Source organism: Rhinoraja longicauda, chromosome 5 (assembly GCF_053455715.1).
Source record: "Rhinoraja longicauda isolate Sanriku21f chromosome 5, sRhiLon1.1, whole genome shotgun sequence".
Lineage (NCBI taxonomy): Eukaryota > Metazoa > Chordata > Chondrichthyes > Rajiformes > Arhynchobatidae > Rhinoraja > Rhinoraja longicauda.
Genome location: NC_135957.1, coordinates 24282414 through 24300020, shown reverse-complemented (window position 1 = coordinate 24300020; position 17607 = coordinate 24282414). Strand labels below are relative to the sequence as shown.

The 17607-nt window shown below is 41.6% G+C and overlaps 2 protein-coding genes across 3 annotated transcripts in view; both read left to right on the top strand.

Annotated features, from left to right (window-relative positions):
- Window positions 1-4712, top strand: part of egln1a (egl-9 family hypoxia-inducible factor 1a) — a 72379-nt gene extending 67667 nt beyond the window's left edge. For both annotated transcript variants that reach the window (XM_078399131.1, XM_078399130.1), the window contains one exon: window positions 3248-4712. In XM_078399131.1, the coding sequence (XP_078255257.1) occupies window positions 3248-3309 (62 nt within the window). In that variant the 3' untranslated portion in view covers window positions 3310-4712. The remainder of the gene's footprint in view (window positions 1-3247) is intronic.
- A 6397-nt stretch (window positions 4713-11109) lies between these two features.
- The window catches only part of ero1b (endoplasmic reticulum oxidoreductase 1 beta), a 52646-nt gene continuing 46148 nt past the window's right edge, over window positions 11110-17607 (top strand). The window contains exon 1 of the mRNA XM_078399129.1: window positions 11110-11392. Within this exon, the coding sequence (XP_078255255.1) occupies window positions 11264-11392 (129 nt within the window). The 5' untranslated portion in view covers window positions 11110-11263. The remainder of the gene's footprint in view (window positions 11393-17607) is intronic.

The window sequence follows — 17607 nt, the reverse complement described above, 5'->3', positions numbered from 1 at the left end:
ATAAGTGTGAGGTTCTCCTCTTTGGTGGTAAGAATAGTAAGGCAGATAATTATCTGATTGGTGTCAAGTTAGGAAAAGGGAACGTACAACGAGATCTGGGTGTCCTAGTGCATCAGTCACTGAAAGGAAGCATGCAGGTACAGCAGGCAGTGAAGAAAGCCAATGGAATGTTGGCCTTCATAACAAGGGTAGTTGATATAGGAGCATAGAGGTCCTTCTGCAGTTGTACAGGGCCCTAGTAAGACCGCACCTGGAGTACTGTGTGCAATTTTGGTCTCCAAATTTGAGGAAGGATATTCTTGCTATTGGGGGCGTGCAGCGTTGGTATACTAGGTTAATGCCCGGAATGGCTGGACTGTCATATGTTGAAAGACTGGAGCGACTAAGCTTGTATACACTGGAATTTAGACGGATGAGAGGAGATCTTATCGAGACATATAAGATTATTAAGGGGTTGGACACGTTAGAGGCAGGAAACATGTTCCCAATGTTGGGGGGGTCCAAAACCAGGGGCCACAGTTTAAGAATAAGGGGTAGGCCATTTAGAACGGAGATGAGGAAAAACTTTTTCAGTCAGAGAGTTGTAAATCTGTGGAATTCTCTGCCTCAGAAGGCAGTGGAGGCCAATTCTCTGAATGCATTCAAGAGAGAGCTAGATAGAGCCCTTAAGGATAGCGGAGTCAGGGGGTATGGGGAGAAGGCAGGACCGGGGTACTGATTGAGAATGATCAGCCATGATCACATTGAATGGTGGTGGTGGCTCTAAGGGCCAAATGGCCTACTCCTGCACCTATTGTCTATTGTCTATATCCGATGAAGGATGTTCTGGCTTTAGAGAAGTCCAAAGGAGGTTTACGAGAATGATCCTGGGGATGATTAAGTTAATGTATGAGGAGCATTTGAAGGCTCTGGGCCTGTACTCGCTTGAGTTTACAAAGATGAGGGGGGGATCTCATTGAAACTTACCGGATAGTAAAAGGCCTAGTAGGAAGTTGCAGGATTTAATTCCTGGGTTACTCAAGGAATGCCAATATATTCCCGAGTCTTAAAGGTGTTCCAATTACTTGCAGGCCTTTCCCTTGGCCTTTATCCTATTGGTGCACCTGGAGGTATGATCTTGCACAACCTTACACATTTTTTGGTTTCCTTTGACAATTTTATAAGGGAAGTACTTAGAAGTTCACGATAAAATAGGCCAAAGTCAGCATGGCTTTATAAAGGGGAGATCTTGCTTGACAGATTTGCTGGAATTCTTTGAAGAAGTAAATAGCAAGATAGAAAAAGGGGAGTCAGTAGATGTTTACTTAGATTTTCAGAAAGCCTTTGATAAGGTGCCACATGTTAGACTGCTTAGGAAGATGAGAGCCCAAGGTATCAAAGGGCACATACTAGTATGGATAGCAGGCTGGCTGGATGACAGAAGACAAATAGTGGCAATAAAGGGGGGTTTTCTGCAAGGATCGGTGTGGGGGCTGCTATTCTTCGCGTTGTATATTAATGATTTGAACGAGAGGATTGAAGGCTTTGTGGCAAAGTTTGCAGATGATACGAAAATAAGTGGAGGGGCAGGTAGTGTAGAGAAAGCAGGGACTCTGCAGAAGGACTTGGACAGGCTGGGAGAGTGGGCAGAGAAGTGGCAGATGGAATATAATGGAGCAAAGTGTGGAGGCATGCATTTTGGTAGTAGGAATAAAGGCGTAGACTATTTTCTAAATGGGGTGAGAATCCAGAAAGGGACTTGGGAGTGTTGGTGCAGGATTTCCAAAATGTTATTCTGCAAGTCGAATAGTTAGTAAAGAAAGCAAACTCAATGCTAGCACATTTCAAGAGGGCTTGTGTATGAAAACAGGGATGTAATGTTGAGGCTCTATAAGGCACTGGTAAGGCCACATTTGGAATATTGTGAGTAATTTTTGGCACCATATCTGAGGAAGGATGTGCTGGCTCTGGAGAAGTTCCAGAGGAGGTTTACAAGAATGAACCCAGGAATGAGTAGGTTAACCTATGATGAGCGTTTGTCGGCACATGGCCTGTACTCACTGGAGTTTAGAAGATAAGGGGGGACCTCATTGAAACATACAGAATAGTGAAAGGCTTGGATAGAATGGATGTGGAGAGGATGTTTCCACTAGTGGGAGAGTCTAGGACTAGAGGTCGTAGCCTCAGAATTAAAGGATGTTCTTTTAGGAAGATGAAGAGAAATTCCTTTATTCAGAGGGTGGTGAATCTGTGGAATTCTTTGCCACAAAAGGCTGTGGAGGCCAAGTCAGTGAATATTTTTAAGGCAGAGATAGATAGATTCTTGATTAATAGAGGTGTCAGAGGTTACAGGGAGAAGGCAGGAGAATGGGGTTAGGAGGGAGAGATAGATCAGCCATGATTGAATGGTGGAGTAGACGTCATGGGCAGAATGGCCTAATTCTGCTCCTATTCCTTATGATTTTATGAAATATAATGGTGACATCCTGTAAGTACTTGAGATAAGACTTACTTTGGTGGTAATGGAAAGAATAAAATTACTGAAGGTGAACATTCAAGATTCATGACATCCTCACTTTACAGTCTCTAAACTTGCGCTGACCACACATTTTAAAATTCTGTGGTTTGGGAAAGAAATGCTATGTTTTGGGAGTAGACACAAAATGCTGGAGTAACAGCGGGACAGGCAGCATCTCTGGAAAGAAGGAATGGGTGACATTTTGGGTCGAGACCTTCTTCAGACTATATTTTTATATATTACAGACTATGTTTTGGGGTATCTCCCCTCGCAGTATTTGTCTCAATGGTTCATTTCTTCACTTTGTTTTTTTTTAAAAAGGAATGATCTCCAGCGTCCAAGATCCAAATGTCAGCATATAATAATCCTTCTGAAATGCACTGTAAAAAGTGAGACAAACTGTTATGTTTGTTCTAAGTGCAAATAAAATTGTAGTCTGCAATAATGCTGTTTGGTTTACAGTTGGTGAATCTGATAAGATTTCAAAAGAGCTACTTGGTGACACAAATTATGACAAGTTGTAAGGATATAATTATCTTTAAAGATACAGCATTGTGGAATTGAATCTCGAGCTAATAACAATGCAGGATTTCATAACTGAGACCATTCAGCTTTCTGCCTGTGGGCTGAAGTAACCAAATGGGGCAGAATAGAATAATTGCAAAGAGAAAACATATCTAAATTATATATGCTGTTTATTTTGTTTCTGCCATGATTTCCACATTTTATTTTACTTCTTTATGAATGCAGGTGAAAAGGGAGTAAAAGTTGAATTAAATAAACCTTCGAAACACAATTTGAAAGAAGTTTAACACCTTCTTTTCCATTGAGATAACTTTACCTCATGAATGCTGCCAAATGAATGGATGAAGAATATAATAACTGCAGTTTGTGACTGAGGATGGAAATTCAGCGACAAAATGTACTGCAAGAATGGAACCTAAATGCCAAAGCTTTACTTTGTATTCATTATCTCTTGGATGTTTTTGTTTTGTGTGAAAATGTTTTAGTTGGAACAGGAACAGAAATACCCAAGCTGGAATGGTGAAATGTAGAAATGCCAGAAATTATTCAAATGCTCTCTATTTGTCTTTTTTTTCTTAGTCATGGAATCTTATTCCTATATTTCATTAATTTGAAATTTGGGATAATTTGGAAAATAAAATTTTGCCTATGTTAGATCAAGAAATCTGCATTAATGATAATCAAGTGGAAACTATTGATTTTTCTACCTGATTTCAGTTTCAGTCACTGGTGAGATATTGCAAACATTTTAAATATAAATGCAATGCAACTCAATAACAACTTTAGTTGTAGCCATTGGTCATAAGCAGTAATTTAAAAAAAAAGACTTCCTTGGTTATGAGCAACGATGCATGCCTTTCTATTTTTCTGTTATTTCCCTTGGCTTATTCCATTCTTTGATCATTATCGTGTACTTTCATTGTTACATCACTACTTTTAATTTTCTGTCATTTGCCATTAGTTAAGGGTCCCCAATTTTTGTTCCTATGAATTTGGTGTAGTTACAGCTGCTCTGCTACTGGGACTTATTATTTATTTGACACATGTTGAGGTTCATGGCGAGATTCCTTGTATGAGAGAAAGAGACCAAACAGGATTTTTTAAAAAAATTAAAACGATAGTTTGATTCAACCATGGGATAAACCACCTTGCTTATATAGATGGTTCTCCTATAAAAGTTGGAAAACATTTTTTAATATGTTAACCAGATACAGTAGAATATGTACACAATCTTTAACCAAGATGTCAAATACTTAATTGGTTTGGATGTTGTTTTATTTGTACATTGCTTATTTTGAAGCAGTACTTTGTTACAATGGCAACTCCCCTCATTTTCTTAAGTCATTGTGAAGTTTATTTGACTACTAATAAACCAGTGAACCGATTCTGTACACAATTGTGTTCATTACAGATATTTTCTTAACTGACTCAGTTTGAATACTTTCTGCTCAGGCTGCACCTACGTAATTTATGTCCTCTGCTTTCAACACTTACAGATGACGGCACATTGGTGCATTGTTGCATTTTCTACATGGTAAAGCATCCAGCTATTTCCTTTTTTGACAGTGTGTTTTAAAACTCCATGTGACATGAGGGCTGCAGCTAAAGATTCCACAGCATACAAATAAATAACTGCTCTTTAGTATTGTTTGAACATTATAATATAAAACAGTGTTAATTATGAAATGAATTGCCAGCTTGTAAAAGTAGCAAATAAAAAATAAAACTTTTATCATTGTTTACTGAAACCAAGTGTTATTTTCTTAACTGACTTTCTTAACTGTTATTACTTTGATTTTGTTGAAAAGATTTAGTTGATATTATATATTCAACAAATGAAATAAATAATCAATACAAAAAAGAAAAGAAAATGGAGAGTAATTAACTTTGACAAGGTAAGTTACCACCTTGCAAACCAGACTGAAAAAGACCATTTTAAAATCTTATTGATTTAGATGACTTCTTAAGAAACCAGATTTTTTTCTTATGAAAGATCGCAGACCTGAAACATTGACTCTTTCTCTTTTTGCAGATAATGCATGACTTGATAATTACTGTCAGCATTTTATATTTTTAATATAGACTTGTGATAGGGGATTGTGAGCAAGATCATCATATATTATCCATCAATTTGGTGTCCAACTGTAATTGTCCTTGAAGATGATTGTAGGTTGCTTTCTGGGACTGATTAACGTGCATTAACTGTTGACCATGCAATAGCCATTTGCTATTTATTCTCAGATGGAATGTAATATCATTGCCAAGCCCAGCAATTAATACCATGCTATCCTGCACGTAACAAGATGGTAGTTGCAACTACAGTTTCCTTATCACTTCAGTGGCCAGTTAAACAAATGACTACATTGTGACGGCTAGACTCACAAATAGACTATGACGCAGAATAATTACATTTAATCTGAGTACTACTTAAAGAGTGAAAAATGTGGGGGGTTTTGTGACAAGGGAAGAGAGCTTTGTATTGAAGGGCGAGATGAGTTGAGTTTGAGTTTAGTTTATTGTCACGTGTACCGAGGTACTGTGAAAAGCTTTTGTTGCATGTTAACCAGTCAGTGGAAAGACAATACATGATTACAATTGAGCCATTCACAGTGTACAGATACATGATAAAGGGAATAACATTTAGTGCAAGATAAAGACAGTAAAGTCTGTTCAAAGAGCCATAAACTATTTCCTTCCAGGGAGATTTGTTAGTGCTGTTTGTGGAGGATTTGGATGGGAACTAAATTGCAATTTCAGAAGGAGAGGTAAAATTGAATGTGAAAGATATTTGGTGAGACAAAAACTGGTTGTAAAAAAATGAATTTAAAAGGCAGGAACAAAGGTTGGAAGGAAAAAACGAGCACTGCAGTTTGAGTATTCTTTAATTCCCACACTCCTAATACAGTTTTCAAACAGAAGACCCATGTTGGAGTATAACATTAGTGGTCCTTACAGAAGCAGGAGTGGCAGCTCAATATTCCTGGTTACAGGGATTTGGGTTGAAATGGATGGAGTCAAAATAGGAATAGAGTTGCTGAGTGGCTGCTAAACACTTCCCAGTATTACTCATTCATATCATATCATATCATGTATATACAGCCGGAAACAGGCCTTTTCGGCCCTCCAAGTCCGTGCCGCCCAGCGATCCCCGCACATTAACACTATCCTACACCCACTAGGGACAATTTTTACATTTACCCAGCCAATTAACCTACATACCTGTACGTCTTTGGAGTGTGGGAGGAAACCGAAGATCTCGGAGAAAACCCACGCAGGTCACGGGGAGAACGTACAAACTCCTTACAGTGCAGCACCCGTAGTCAGGATCGAATCCGAGTCTCCGGTGCTGTATTCGCTGTAAAGCAGCAACTCTACCGCTGCGCTACCGTGCCGTCCTTTTGTCTAGGCTCATTCCTTAAAACTAAATCCAAAATCACCCCTAAGCTTGTTGGTCTTGTGACATACTGATTTAAAATGTTCAAACGCATTTGAGAATTCTGTTTTTTTTAAAATATCTTGCACTCTGTTGCTTCCACAATTATTATTGGGGGTTATTAAATTTTGCTCCAATCCAGTCATGTTATTTTGGGGGAATTTAGTGCACAAATTTCTTTGCTATCTTTGTCTAACAAGTTTGAGACATGGTAGAATGTTCCCAGCAAAGTGAACAAGTGGGACAGGCTGCATCTCTGGAGAGAAGGAATGGATGACGTTTCGGGTCAAGACCCTTCTTCAGACTGACGTCTGGGGGGAGGGTGATAGATAGATAAGGAAGTGTGAAGGTGTGCAAAGAGGGCAAAGAGAATGGAGATCAAGGAAAATGTATAGATCATTGTTAGCTGGGAGAAGGTAACAACAAAGCAAACAGATAAAATGTAGTCGGAGACAGTAAGACTGGTTGGAGAACTGGGAAGGGAGAGGGATGGAGAGAGAGGGAAAGCAAGGGTTATTTGAATTTAGAAAAGTCAATGTTCATACTGCAGGGGTGTAAGCTGCCCAAGCGAAATATGAGGTGTTGTTCCTCCAATTTGCACTGGGCCTCACTTTGACAATGGAGGAGGCCCAGGACAGAAAGATCAGTGTGGGAATGGGAATGGGAGTTAAAGTGTCCAGCAACTGGGAGATCAGGTAGCGGAGGTGTTCAGCGAAACGATCGGCAAGCCAGAGCTTGGTCTCGTCTATACACAGGAGACCACACCTGGAACAGCAGATACAGTGGATGAGGTTGGAGAAGGTGCAAGTGAACAGAGGGAGGTACAGGGGCAGGTGTTGCATCTCCTGCGGTTGCAGGGGAAAGTACCTGGGGAGGGGGTGGTTTGGGTGGGAAAGGACGAGTTGACCAGGGAGTTGCAGAGAGAACGGTCTCTCTGCAGAAAGGGGTACCCTACAAAGAGGCAGGCATAGCTGGGGCCCATGCGAGTGCCCATAGCTACGCCTTGGATTTGGAGGAAGTGGGAGGAGTCAAAGAAGTTGCGGGTAAGGACCAGCTCTGCTAGGTGGAGGAGAGTGTTGGTAGAGGGAAATTGGTTGGTTCTGCAGTCGAGGAAGAAACAATAAACAATAGGTGCAGGAGTAGGCCATTCGGCCCTTCGAGCCTGCACCACCATTTAATGTGATCATTGCTGATCATTCACACTCAGTACCTCATTCCTGCCTTCCCCCCATATCACTTGACTCCGCTATCTTTAAGAGCTCTATCTAGCTCTCTCTTGAAAGCATCCAGAGAATTGGCCTCCACTGCCTTCTGAGGCAGAGAATTCCACAGATTTACAACTCTCTGACTGAAAAAGTTTTTCCCCATCTCCGTTCTAAATGGCCTACCCTTTATTCTTAAACAGTAGCCCCTCGTTCTGGACCCCCAACATTGGGAACATGTTTCCTGGCTCTAACGTGTCCAATCCCTTAATAATCTTATGTTTCAATAAGATCCCCTCTCATCCTTGTAAATTCCAGTGTTTACAAGCCTAGTCGCTCCAGTCTTTCAACATACAACAGTCCCGCCATTCCGGGAATTAACCTAGTGAACCTATGCTGCACGCCCTCAATAGCAAGAATATCCTTCCTCAAATTTGGAGACCAAAACTGCACACAGCACTCCAGGTGCTGTCTCACTAGGGCCCTGTACAATTGCAGAAGGACCTCTTTGCTCCTATACTCAACTCCTCGTGTTATGAAGGCCAACATTCCATTGGCTTTCTTCACTGCCAGCTGTACCTGCATGTTTCCTTTCAGTGACTGATGCACTAGGACACCCAGATCTCGTTGTACATCCCTTTTCCTAACTTGACACCATTCAGATGATAATCTGCCTTCCTATTCTTACCACCAAAGTGGGTAACCTCACATTTATCCATAACGGAGGGCTTTAAGACCTTCCTGGTGGGGGATGGAGGTATAGAATCACTGATTTGGATTTAAAGATTTGGGATAGAAAAGGCAGGACAGCTGTTGTCTCCCAGGTGCCACAGAATCCAGGATGTTACAGTGACAGCTGAATATCCTTTGTAACCACTCATTTGGGTCCATATCAGTACCAATGACCAAGTTAGGGAATGCTAGGAAGATTGATTACATAGGTCAAATGCCTCTCATCTGTCATATCAAGTCTATGCTGGTTTCCAGCATAGAAATCCCATGTCCTATTTCCTTATCCCCCAGAAACCTTCAAATGCATTCTCTCTCATTAACCTATGTTCTGGTTTCTTCCCACATCCCAGAAATTTGCTATTTGGTAGCTTAATTGGTAACTGCATATTACCCCTTGTATAGGTATTTAGTGAGGAAATCAAAGAATGTTTATGGGCATGTGTAAGAGGATAAATTACTGGTAAATAAATAAATGGGGGAATAGGATTGATGAGGACTGGCACAGACTTAATGGCAATGGTTTTCTTTCTCATGAAAATATTAGAGAAACAGTAATCCCCTTTGATACTTTTATCTACAATAAAGTGTAATTTATAGTAGCCAATTAATCTATTTATAATTTTGGAATGTGGGAAGAAACTGGAGCATCCACAGTCACAGTGCAACCTTCAACAAAACAGTACTGGAGGAATTCCATGGGTCAGGCAGCATCTAAGGAGGGAATGGAGGAGGTTCAAAAAGGAAACAACACACCTTGGATTAGATAGAGAATTAGGAAGGTAAGAAGGGCGCATAAAAACATGAAAGATTAAATGCTATGAGATACAACCAAATCTATGCTTCCGAAATATGAAGATAATAAGGATATTGCCATTATGAAAAAAGCATATAAAGTGTTTAACGTACCAAATCTATGCTTCTGAAATATGAAGATAATAAGGATATTGCCATTATGAAAAAAGCATATAAAGTTTTGCAACAGGGAAGCCCTGCAACATTTTTTTTAAAGTAATATATAGCACAGGCTAAATGAAAGCAAGGAATTCTTTACTATTTGTAACACCAGACTTCAGATGCTGGAATCTTGAGCGAAACTCAAGTTCTGGAGAAACTCAGTGGGGCAGACGACAGATATGAAAGGGAATGCATATCAATGTATTGGGTCAAGTCCCTTCTTCAGACTTTATAATTTTTACCAATATATTTTGGCTACAGGTTGGGTGAAAGATTGTGTAAGTTGCACATTCTACTCCAAATAAGATCTTGTCAAAGTTCTCGACAATCTCTGCAAAAACTCCTTACTTTTGGATTCCAGCCCTTTTGCAGTGAAGCCCAACTTGCTGTTTGTCATAGCAGCAGAGTAACTCTGTGTCTCATGTAAAAGCTTTTATATTACTGCTACTCAAAAAATATTCCCAGTACCACACTAGATATTCTTTTTTATAACAATACTCTACCTGACCGCCTTAATTATCCACATCGGGATTATCTTTCCCAAGGAGCATTTTTTAATTTCACTTGGGATGTACTTTGGAGAATTTTGAAATAATTGTTTAAATTTTCCCTTCCAAAGCAAAGCTTTTACTTCCTCAATCTCCTGTAACATGCATTCCTCATACCAACTACGTTGTTTTTAAATTCAAACTTTTGTTTCCAATTGATCTGTCTTTCTCTAACTGCTTACTAAATTTGAACATATTAATTACACAATTATCACTTATTAATTATGCAATTATCACTTATTAATTAAAGAGAGCCTGTTCCTCAAAATATTATTTCAGAAAGTTGCATCAAATGCATTGTATGAACTCATCTTCAAATTAATGTTAGGTAGATGTTCTTTCCTACGCCTTCAAATTAAAGCTGACGTTTTGATTTGCCCATTTAATAGCGGTTGTATGACAATTATTTTAGATATTAAAACATTTGTTTATATTTTTTAGGCCAGGTAAATGTCATTGCAAGATAGAAATTATTAGATATATTTCCAACTGCCCCTGCACTGAGGAGCCAATTAAGAGTCAACCACCATGGTAGTTCAGGAGATTCCCATGAGCTTGGCCAGTGGATTTCTTTCCTCAGGACACTACTGGTTGATTTTTTTTTAAGCAGACCAATAGTTTCATGGTCACCATTATTGAAAGGAGTTATTTTTTATTCCAGATTTAATTATTTGAGTTTCGATTTCACAGCTGTTGCGATAGGATTGAAAGTGATTTGCAAAGTTAAATTGCCCAATCATTTGGATATTAGTCTAGTAATTAACCACAGGCTGCCATAGATATGAAGATTGAAATTTCCTGATTTGTACTAATTTTGCTAACTTTCTTTATCTTGATCTGTCATTGTTTGGCTATACTTAAGAGCTTGTAAATCACCCCCACCTAAAGCTTTTGATCTTTGGCTATCTTCCTGTTCTGGACCAAGATTTGTTCCTCGTATGGTTCTTCTAATATCCTTTATTATCAGGGCTACCCCAAACCTTTAACATTTCATCTTCGGTTTCAAAACGATGAGTAACCTGTAGTATTTAATACACTATTGATCACTGTACAAATATATTTCAATATAACTAATAGGTTCAAATCTTGCTCTGTGCTATCAATTCTCATTTTGTTACAAATATTTCGTGGATTGATAAACAGCGCCTCCTGCACTCGCTCTATTGTCAATACTGTGTCGCAAGCATGAGTCTGAAGAAGGATCCCAGCCCCTATCCGTGTTGTCTGACCCGCTGAGTTACTTTGTGTCTATCACGTTTCCCCGCGGGGTCCTAGAACCCGCCGACTTCCTCTTCCGGCTACTGCCCGCGACTTAGTGATTAGGCAGCAACCGGCTGCCCTTCATTCAGCCAGAGACTGTTGGGGAGCAGCGATGCTGGAACCGGGGGCGATGATGAGTGGGGCAGCGCTGGTCTCCGTGTTGCTCTTCCTGGGCAGGGCCGCGGGCGGCGGCGCCTGGTTCAAGGGCAAGCCGACCGACACCGAGGACTGTTTCTGTCACGTAAGTTCACTCCACGCCCTCTGCCTGTTTATCTTTCGGGAACCCCCACCGCTTGCCGTCTGGTACCTTTTGAATAGTTTTGCCCTGTACCATGGGGAAGAGACTGGGCAAAATTCTACACATTGAGATCCCGTAAAGCACCAGCTGATAAAGGAAAATTTGACTACTTCCAACGATGTTGGTGGAATAAATGTTGTTCAAGACATTATGGACATTATTGTTCTTCTTCCGACATCCCCCTGAAAGATCTGTGTCGCTTTTAACATCTCAACTGAACGTAACCCAAGTTCCTGAGGGGCAGCACTGCCTTGGAGTAAAGGCAGGAGGTGTTGCCCTCCGGAATGGGGAGTTTCAGCCAAGATACATACGTTACTGTTGTGGATGCATTGTTACACTAACCTGCGGTGGATTCTTTCACAATTTTCACCGCTATCTCATGTTGCACAGTACCCTGGCAAATAATTGAGAAGTGATTCTATTTATCAGCTCAATAGACCTCCACATAAAGATGGATATAGCAGATGGAACGTTGAGGCCCTCTCAATTGCCTTTGATCAATTTGATGTTGAGATGATACAGCTGATGAATAATCATAGCTGATCAGTCTCTACTAATATTCCTTTGATTTGTACCAGCGTCTGCAGTTATTTTCCTACACAGTCTCTACTAATAGGTCAACATTACAGGGCCTCTTTCATAATCATTCTTTATTAGCCAGGTATGTTATGCAACCTATGAGGAATTTGATTTGCCATACAGTCATACCAATAAAAAGCAACAAAACACACAAAATACATTTTAACATAAACATCCACCACAGTGACTCCTCCACATTCCTCTCTGTGATGGAAGGCGAAAAAAAAGTTCAATCTCTTCCCTTCTTTGTTCTCCCGTGGTCGGGGCACTCGAACCTTCCGTTAACAGGGCGATCTTGGCTCCCATAGCCGGCGGTCGGGCCCTCTGCATCAGGGTGTTCAAGCTCCCGCATCGGGGGGGATCTCAGCTCCCCCGCGCTGGCCGATCGGACCCCGAGTCATAGAGTGATACAGTATGGAAACAGGCCCTTCGGCCCAACTCACCCACACTGGCCAACAATATCCCAGCTACCCTAGTCCCACTTGCCTGCTCTTGGTCCATAACCCTCCATACATGTCCAACTGTTTCTTAAACGATGGGATAGTCACAGACTCCTCTGGCAGCTTGTTCCATACACCCACCGCCCTCTGTGTGAAAAAGTTACCCCTCGGATTCCTATTAAATCTTTTCCCCTTCACTTTGAACCTATGTCCTCTGGTCCTCGATTCCCCAACTCTGCGTAAAAGACTCTGTGCATCTACCCGATCTATTCTTCTCATGATTTTGTATACCTCTATAAGATCTCCCCTCATCCTCCTACATCTCCATGGAATGGCGACTCAGCCCACTCAACCTCTCCCTATTGCTCATACCCTCTAGTCCTGGCAACATCCTCGTAAATCTTTTCTGAACCCTTTCAAGCTTGACAATATTTTTCCTTTCACATGGTGCCCAGAACTGAACACAATATTCTAAATGCGGTGTCACCAACGTCTTATACAACTGCAACATGACCTCCCAACTTCTATACTCAATACTCTGATTGATGAAGGTCAAAGTGCCAAAAACCTTAAAAAAATTAAAATTATTTATTAAAATCGTTGAAGACATTAGCAACGCAGTGGTGCTGGTTTCCGACGGGCATGGTGACGGACGCATCACACATCTCTGTCCTCCATACAGCTGGCAAGCTCCTCTTTTGTCTCTACATATGCGTCTTCCATCAACGTCTTCAGCATCGTCTTGTTTGGTCGTCCCAGGTTCTGTCTTCCATGGGTGGGTTCCCACAGCACAACCTTGTTTGCTGGTATTTCTGGATGGCGGTGGCAATGACCAGCGAGCATCATCCTTCTCGACCTGATCTTCTTGGTCAGAGGTGGAATCTCCCCATAGTGCTGGGCGTTAGTGATGTGGTCCCTCCAACTGACATTTTGAACTTTTATGAGCATTCGAGTGTAGATACTATCAAGAGACTTGGACAGTGCTCGAGTGAGAGTCCATGCCTCACACCGTACAATATATTGTCTCTACAGTTGCATGGAAGAATCTTAGTTTGAGACCCTTAGGCATCCGAGACATCCAGATTTTCTCTATGTTATCGAGGGCTTTCCATGCGAGCGCTTTCCGGACCTTGATGTCATTCTCCGAGCTCTGCATCCTCGTTCCCAGGTACTTGAAGTCATCCACTTTCTTGAGAGATGCACCGCCACTGGTTTTAAGAGGCTCATGGTCACCACCGTTGAACGCCATGTACTTCGGCTTCTTGGCATTGCGGTGGAGGCCCACTTTCCCGCACTCCGTCTCGACCCTGCCGAGCAGCTCTTGTGCCTCCCCAATTTGGTTTGACAGCAGATCAAAAGCCTTTTGACTACCTTATCTACCTGCGACTCGACCTTCAAGGACTTGTACTCCTAGATCATTCTGCTCTACAACACTCCCCAGAGGCTTATCATTCACTGTGTAGGTCCTGCCCTTGTTAGACATCCCAAAATGCAACACCTCACACTTCTCTGTATAAAATTCCATCAACCATTCCTCTGCCCATCTGGCCAATCGATCCAAATCCTGCTGCAACCATCTTCACTATCTGCAAAAACCACTAACTTTTGTATCATCAGCAAACTTGCTAATCTTGCCTTGTATGTTCTCATCCAAATCATTGATGTAGATGACAAACAATAACGGGTCCAGCACCGAACCTTGTGGCACACCACTTGTCACAGGCCTCCATTCTGAGAAGCAACCTTCCACCATCACCGTCTGCTTCGTTCCATGGAGCGGATTTGCTATCCATTCAGCTATCTCTCCTTGGATCCCAAGAGATCTAACCTTCCAGAGCAGCTACCATATGGCACCTTGTCGAACGTCTTACTAAAGTCCATGTACACAACATCTACAGCTCTGCCCCATCAACCTTTTTGCTCATGTCTTCAAAAAAATTAATCAGATTTGTGAGACACGATCTCCCACATACAAAACTGTGCTGTCTATCCCAAGTCAGCCCTTGCCCATCCAAATGCCTGTATATCCTATCCCTTAGAATACTCTCCAGTAACTTACCAACTACAGATGTTAAGTTTACCGGCCTCTAGTTCCCAGCATTTTCCCTGCAGCCCATCTTGAAAAGAGGCACAACATTTGCCACCCTCCAATCCTCTGTCACCTCTCCTGTATTTAAGGACGACTCATAAATTTCAACCAGGGCTCCCGCAATTTCCTCTCTAGTTTCCTGCAATGTCTTCGGATATATCTGATCAGGGCCCGGAGATTTCTCTACCTTCAAACACGACAGTACCTTCAGTACTTCCTCGGCGGTAACTCTGACTGCTCGCAAGACACTTCCAGTGACTGTTCCAATTTCCTCCATCCTACTGTCTTTCTCCTTGGTAAATACAGAGGAGAAATACTCATTGAGGACCTTTCCCATCTCCTGTGGCTCCACACAGAGGTGACTGCTTTTATTCCTGAGAGGTCTCACTTTCTCTCTAGTTACCCTTTTCCCCCTTATGTATTTATAAAATCTTTTGGGATTGTCTTTTATGTTAGGGATTGTCTTTTATGTCGGGGCTGGTCAAACCTTCTGCGACTTTGGAGTTTCCCGACATCAGCCTCTACCTGAGACTGCCAGCTCCTCGATGTTGAAATCCGCAGACTCTGGAGCGTCGATCCCAGGCAAGGGATCGCAGGCTCTGATGGTAGGTCCACGGCCCCGCGTTGGGGCTCAAAGTTAGTCTCGAGCAAAGCTGCCAGCTCCATGATGTTAGGCCACAGAGCGACCGGAGATACAATCCGGAAAACAATCGCATCTCCGGCAAGGTAAGAGATTGAAAAAAGTATCCCCCAACCCCCTCTCTCACCCCCCACATAAAACAAACCAGAGAACATTAACACATACTTTTTAAGACACACTAAAAATAACAAAAAAGACGAAAAGACAGACAGACTGTAAGCGAGGCTGTATCTCTAAACTAAAACTAAACTAAGTAACTCAGTGAGTCATTAAGCATCATCAGTCAGACATCGCCTGACCTGCTGAGTTACTCCAGCACATTTTCTTTTTTTGACTATGCAGTGATGTTTGTTGAGTGGCAATTTGTCTAGCATACAAGGACTCCCCATTTTTCTGTATGTCGTTGTGTCTTTTGCTTCACTCAAGGGTTAGGTTTAATGTTTCTTTAAAGCGACAGTATCTCCTCAGTATTGCACTGGAGCAATGACCTTGATTATGGATGTCTCTCAAGTGAACCTTGAGCATTGTGGATAAAGGATCCAGTGGGGAGTTTTGCCACAAAGTAACAACTGATACATGCTTGGAAATGTCTTTAATTACTTTGACTTTTTGAATGGATGTTCAAGTGTTGTTCCTGATACAATAGGCTGTGTAATAATAACCTTTTGCTGGGACATGCACGGATTGTCATATTTTGCTTAAAACCAGTGGGATTGGGGGTTTTCCTTGAAAACGGCGGTATTTTAATCAGTTGGGTGTGCTTAATCCAGCTTTCATCAAATTGCATGTTTGCAAGGGAAAATAATGCCCGTTCAGTGCCATGAAAGATCGTATTTTTTATCGCATGGTTGGTTTTCACATTTCTTTTGTAGCAGGCCTTGATGAAAATAAATGCCACACAATAAATCTTAAAAGTGGATGCCTGTTGGCAACAGGTAGAGGCCATTTGTGACTGATGAACTGACTTAGTTGCACCCAATTGCACTGAATGCTGGCACTTAATTGTTTACAACAGGCCAACTGCAAACAATAACTTGAATCTATTGACTAGTGTCGAATTTTTAGCCACAGTTATCCTTGCAGAAATAATGGTACTGATTGATGATTTTTGGCTCAGTTATACATATTTTTAAATGAATTGTGGTAAATAACCCCGCAAGTTGTTTCATTGAATAATGCCGGTTTTGCGTTGGAATGCACAAGATATTCTCACCGAATTGATGGATGCGTCAAAAAACACCTTGCCAGTCAAGTTTGCTTTCCGTTTATGAATACGAATACAGGAATATTGATTCCCCCTCCCCCCGCAAGTTGCCAGGGCTGAGTTTCCCTAACAGTTAGGGATGAATTAAGCCTTAAATAGAAACAGAAAATGTTTGAAATGCTTAGCTGGTCAGGCAGTAGCTGTGACAAGAGAAGCAGCTAATGTTTTGTCAGAACAAGAAACATGTTAGAAATGAAACTAGATGTAAGTTACAGATAAAGGAAAAATGTGGAGGGCAGAACTAAAGGGAATATTGAAGGGGATGAACATAGTGATGGTCTTGGCATAAAGAGGCGATGAAGTTATGACTGGAGGAGATTTAAATAAGAGGAAATGAATAAAATCTGAAAACCTTTTTAAATTGCTAGAAATGCGAGTTACTGGACTGGGTGCCACATTGACACGGCTGATAGCACCGGTCCCACAGCACCGGAGACACGCTTTCAACCCTGACCTCGGGCACTGCCTGTGTGGACTTTGCACGTACTCCCTGTGACCGCGTGGGTTTCCTCCAGGTGCTCCGGTTTCCTTCCACATCCCAGAGATGTGCGGGTTTGTAGGATAATTGGCCTCTGTAAATTGTCCCTAGTGTATAGGGGAGTGGATGCAAAAGTGAGATAATAAAGAGATAATTCACTTGTGTGAATTGGTGATTGATGTTTGGCGTGGACTAGGTAGGCAGAAGGGCCTGTTTCCATGCTGTTTCTTTAAACAGAACTAAATTATCTTAACTATCCATAGCCAAAATAGCCAAGGGGAGAAAACGCTTGTTGGAGTGGTATACAGACCACCGAAGGGAGGTTGGGGATAGCATCAAGCAGGAAATATGGGATGTGTGTAACAAAGGTACAGCGGTTATCATGGGTGTCTTTAATCTACATATAGACTGGGCCAACCAAATTGGTAACAGTGCTGAGGAGGAGGATTTCCTGGAATGTATACGGGATGGGTTTTTAAACCAATATGTAGAGGAATGTTGTCCCTTGGGCAACCGTGACCATAATATGGTGGAATTCTGCATTAGGATGGAGAGTGACACGGTTAATTCAGAGACTGGGTCCACCCAGAAAGTTGTGAATTTGTGGAATTCTCTGTCTCAGATAGCAGTGGAGGCCAATTCACTGGATGCATTCAGAAGAGTGTTAG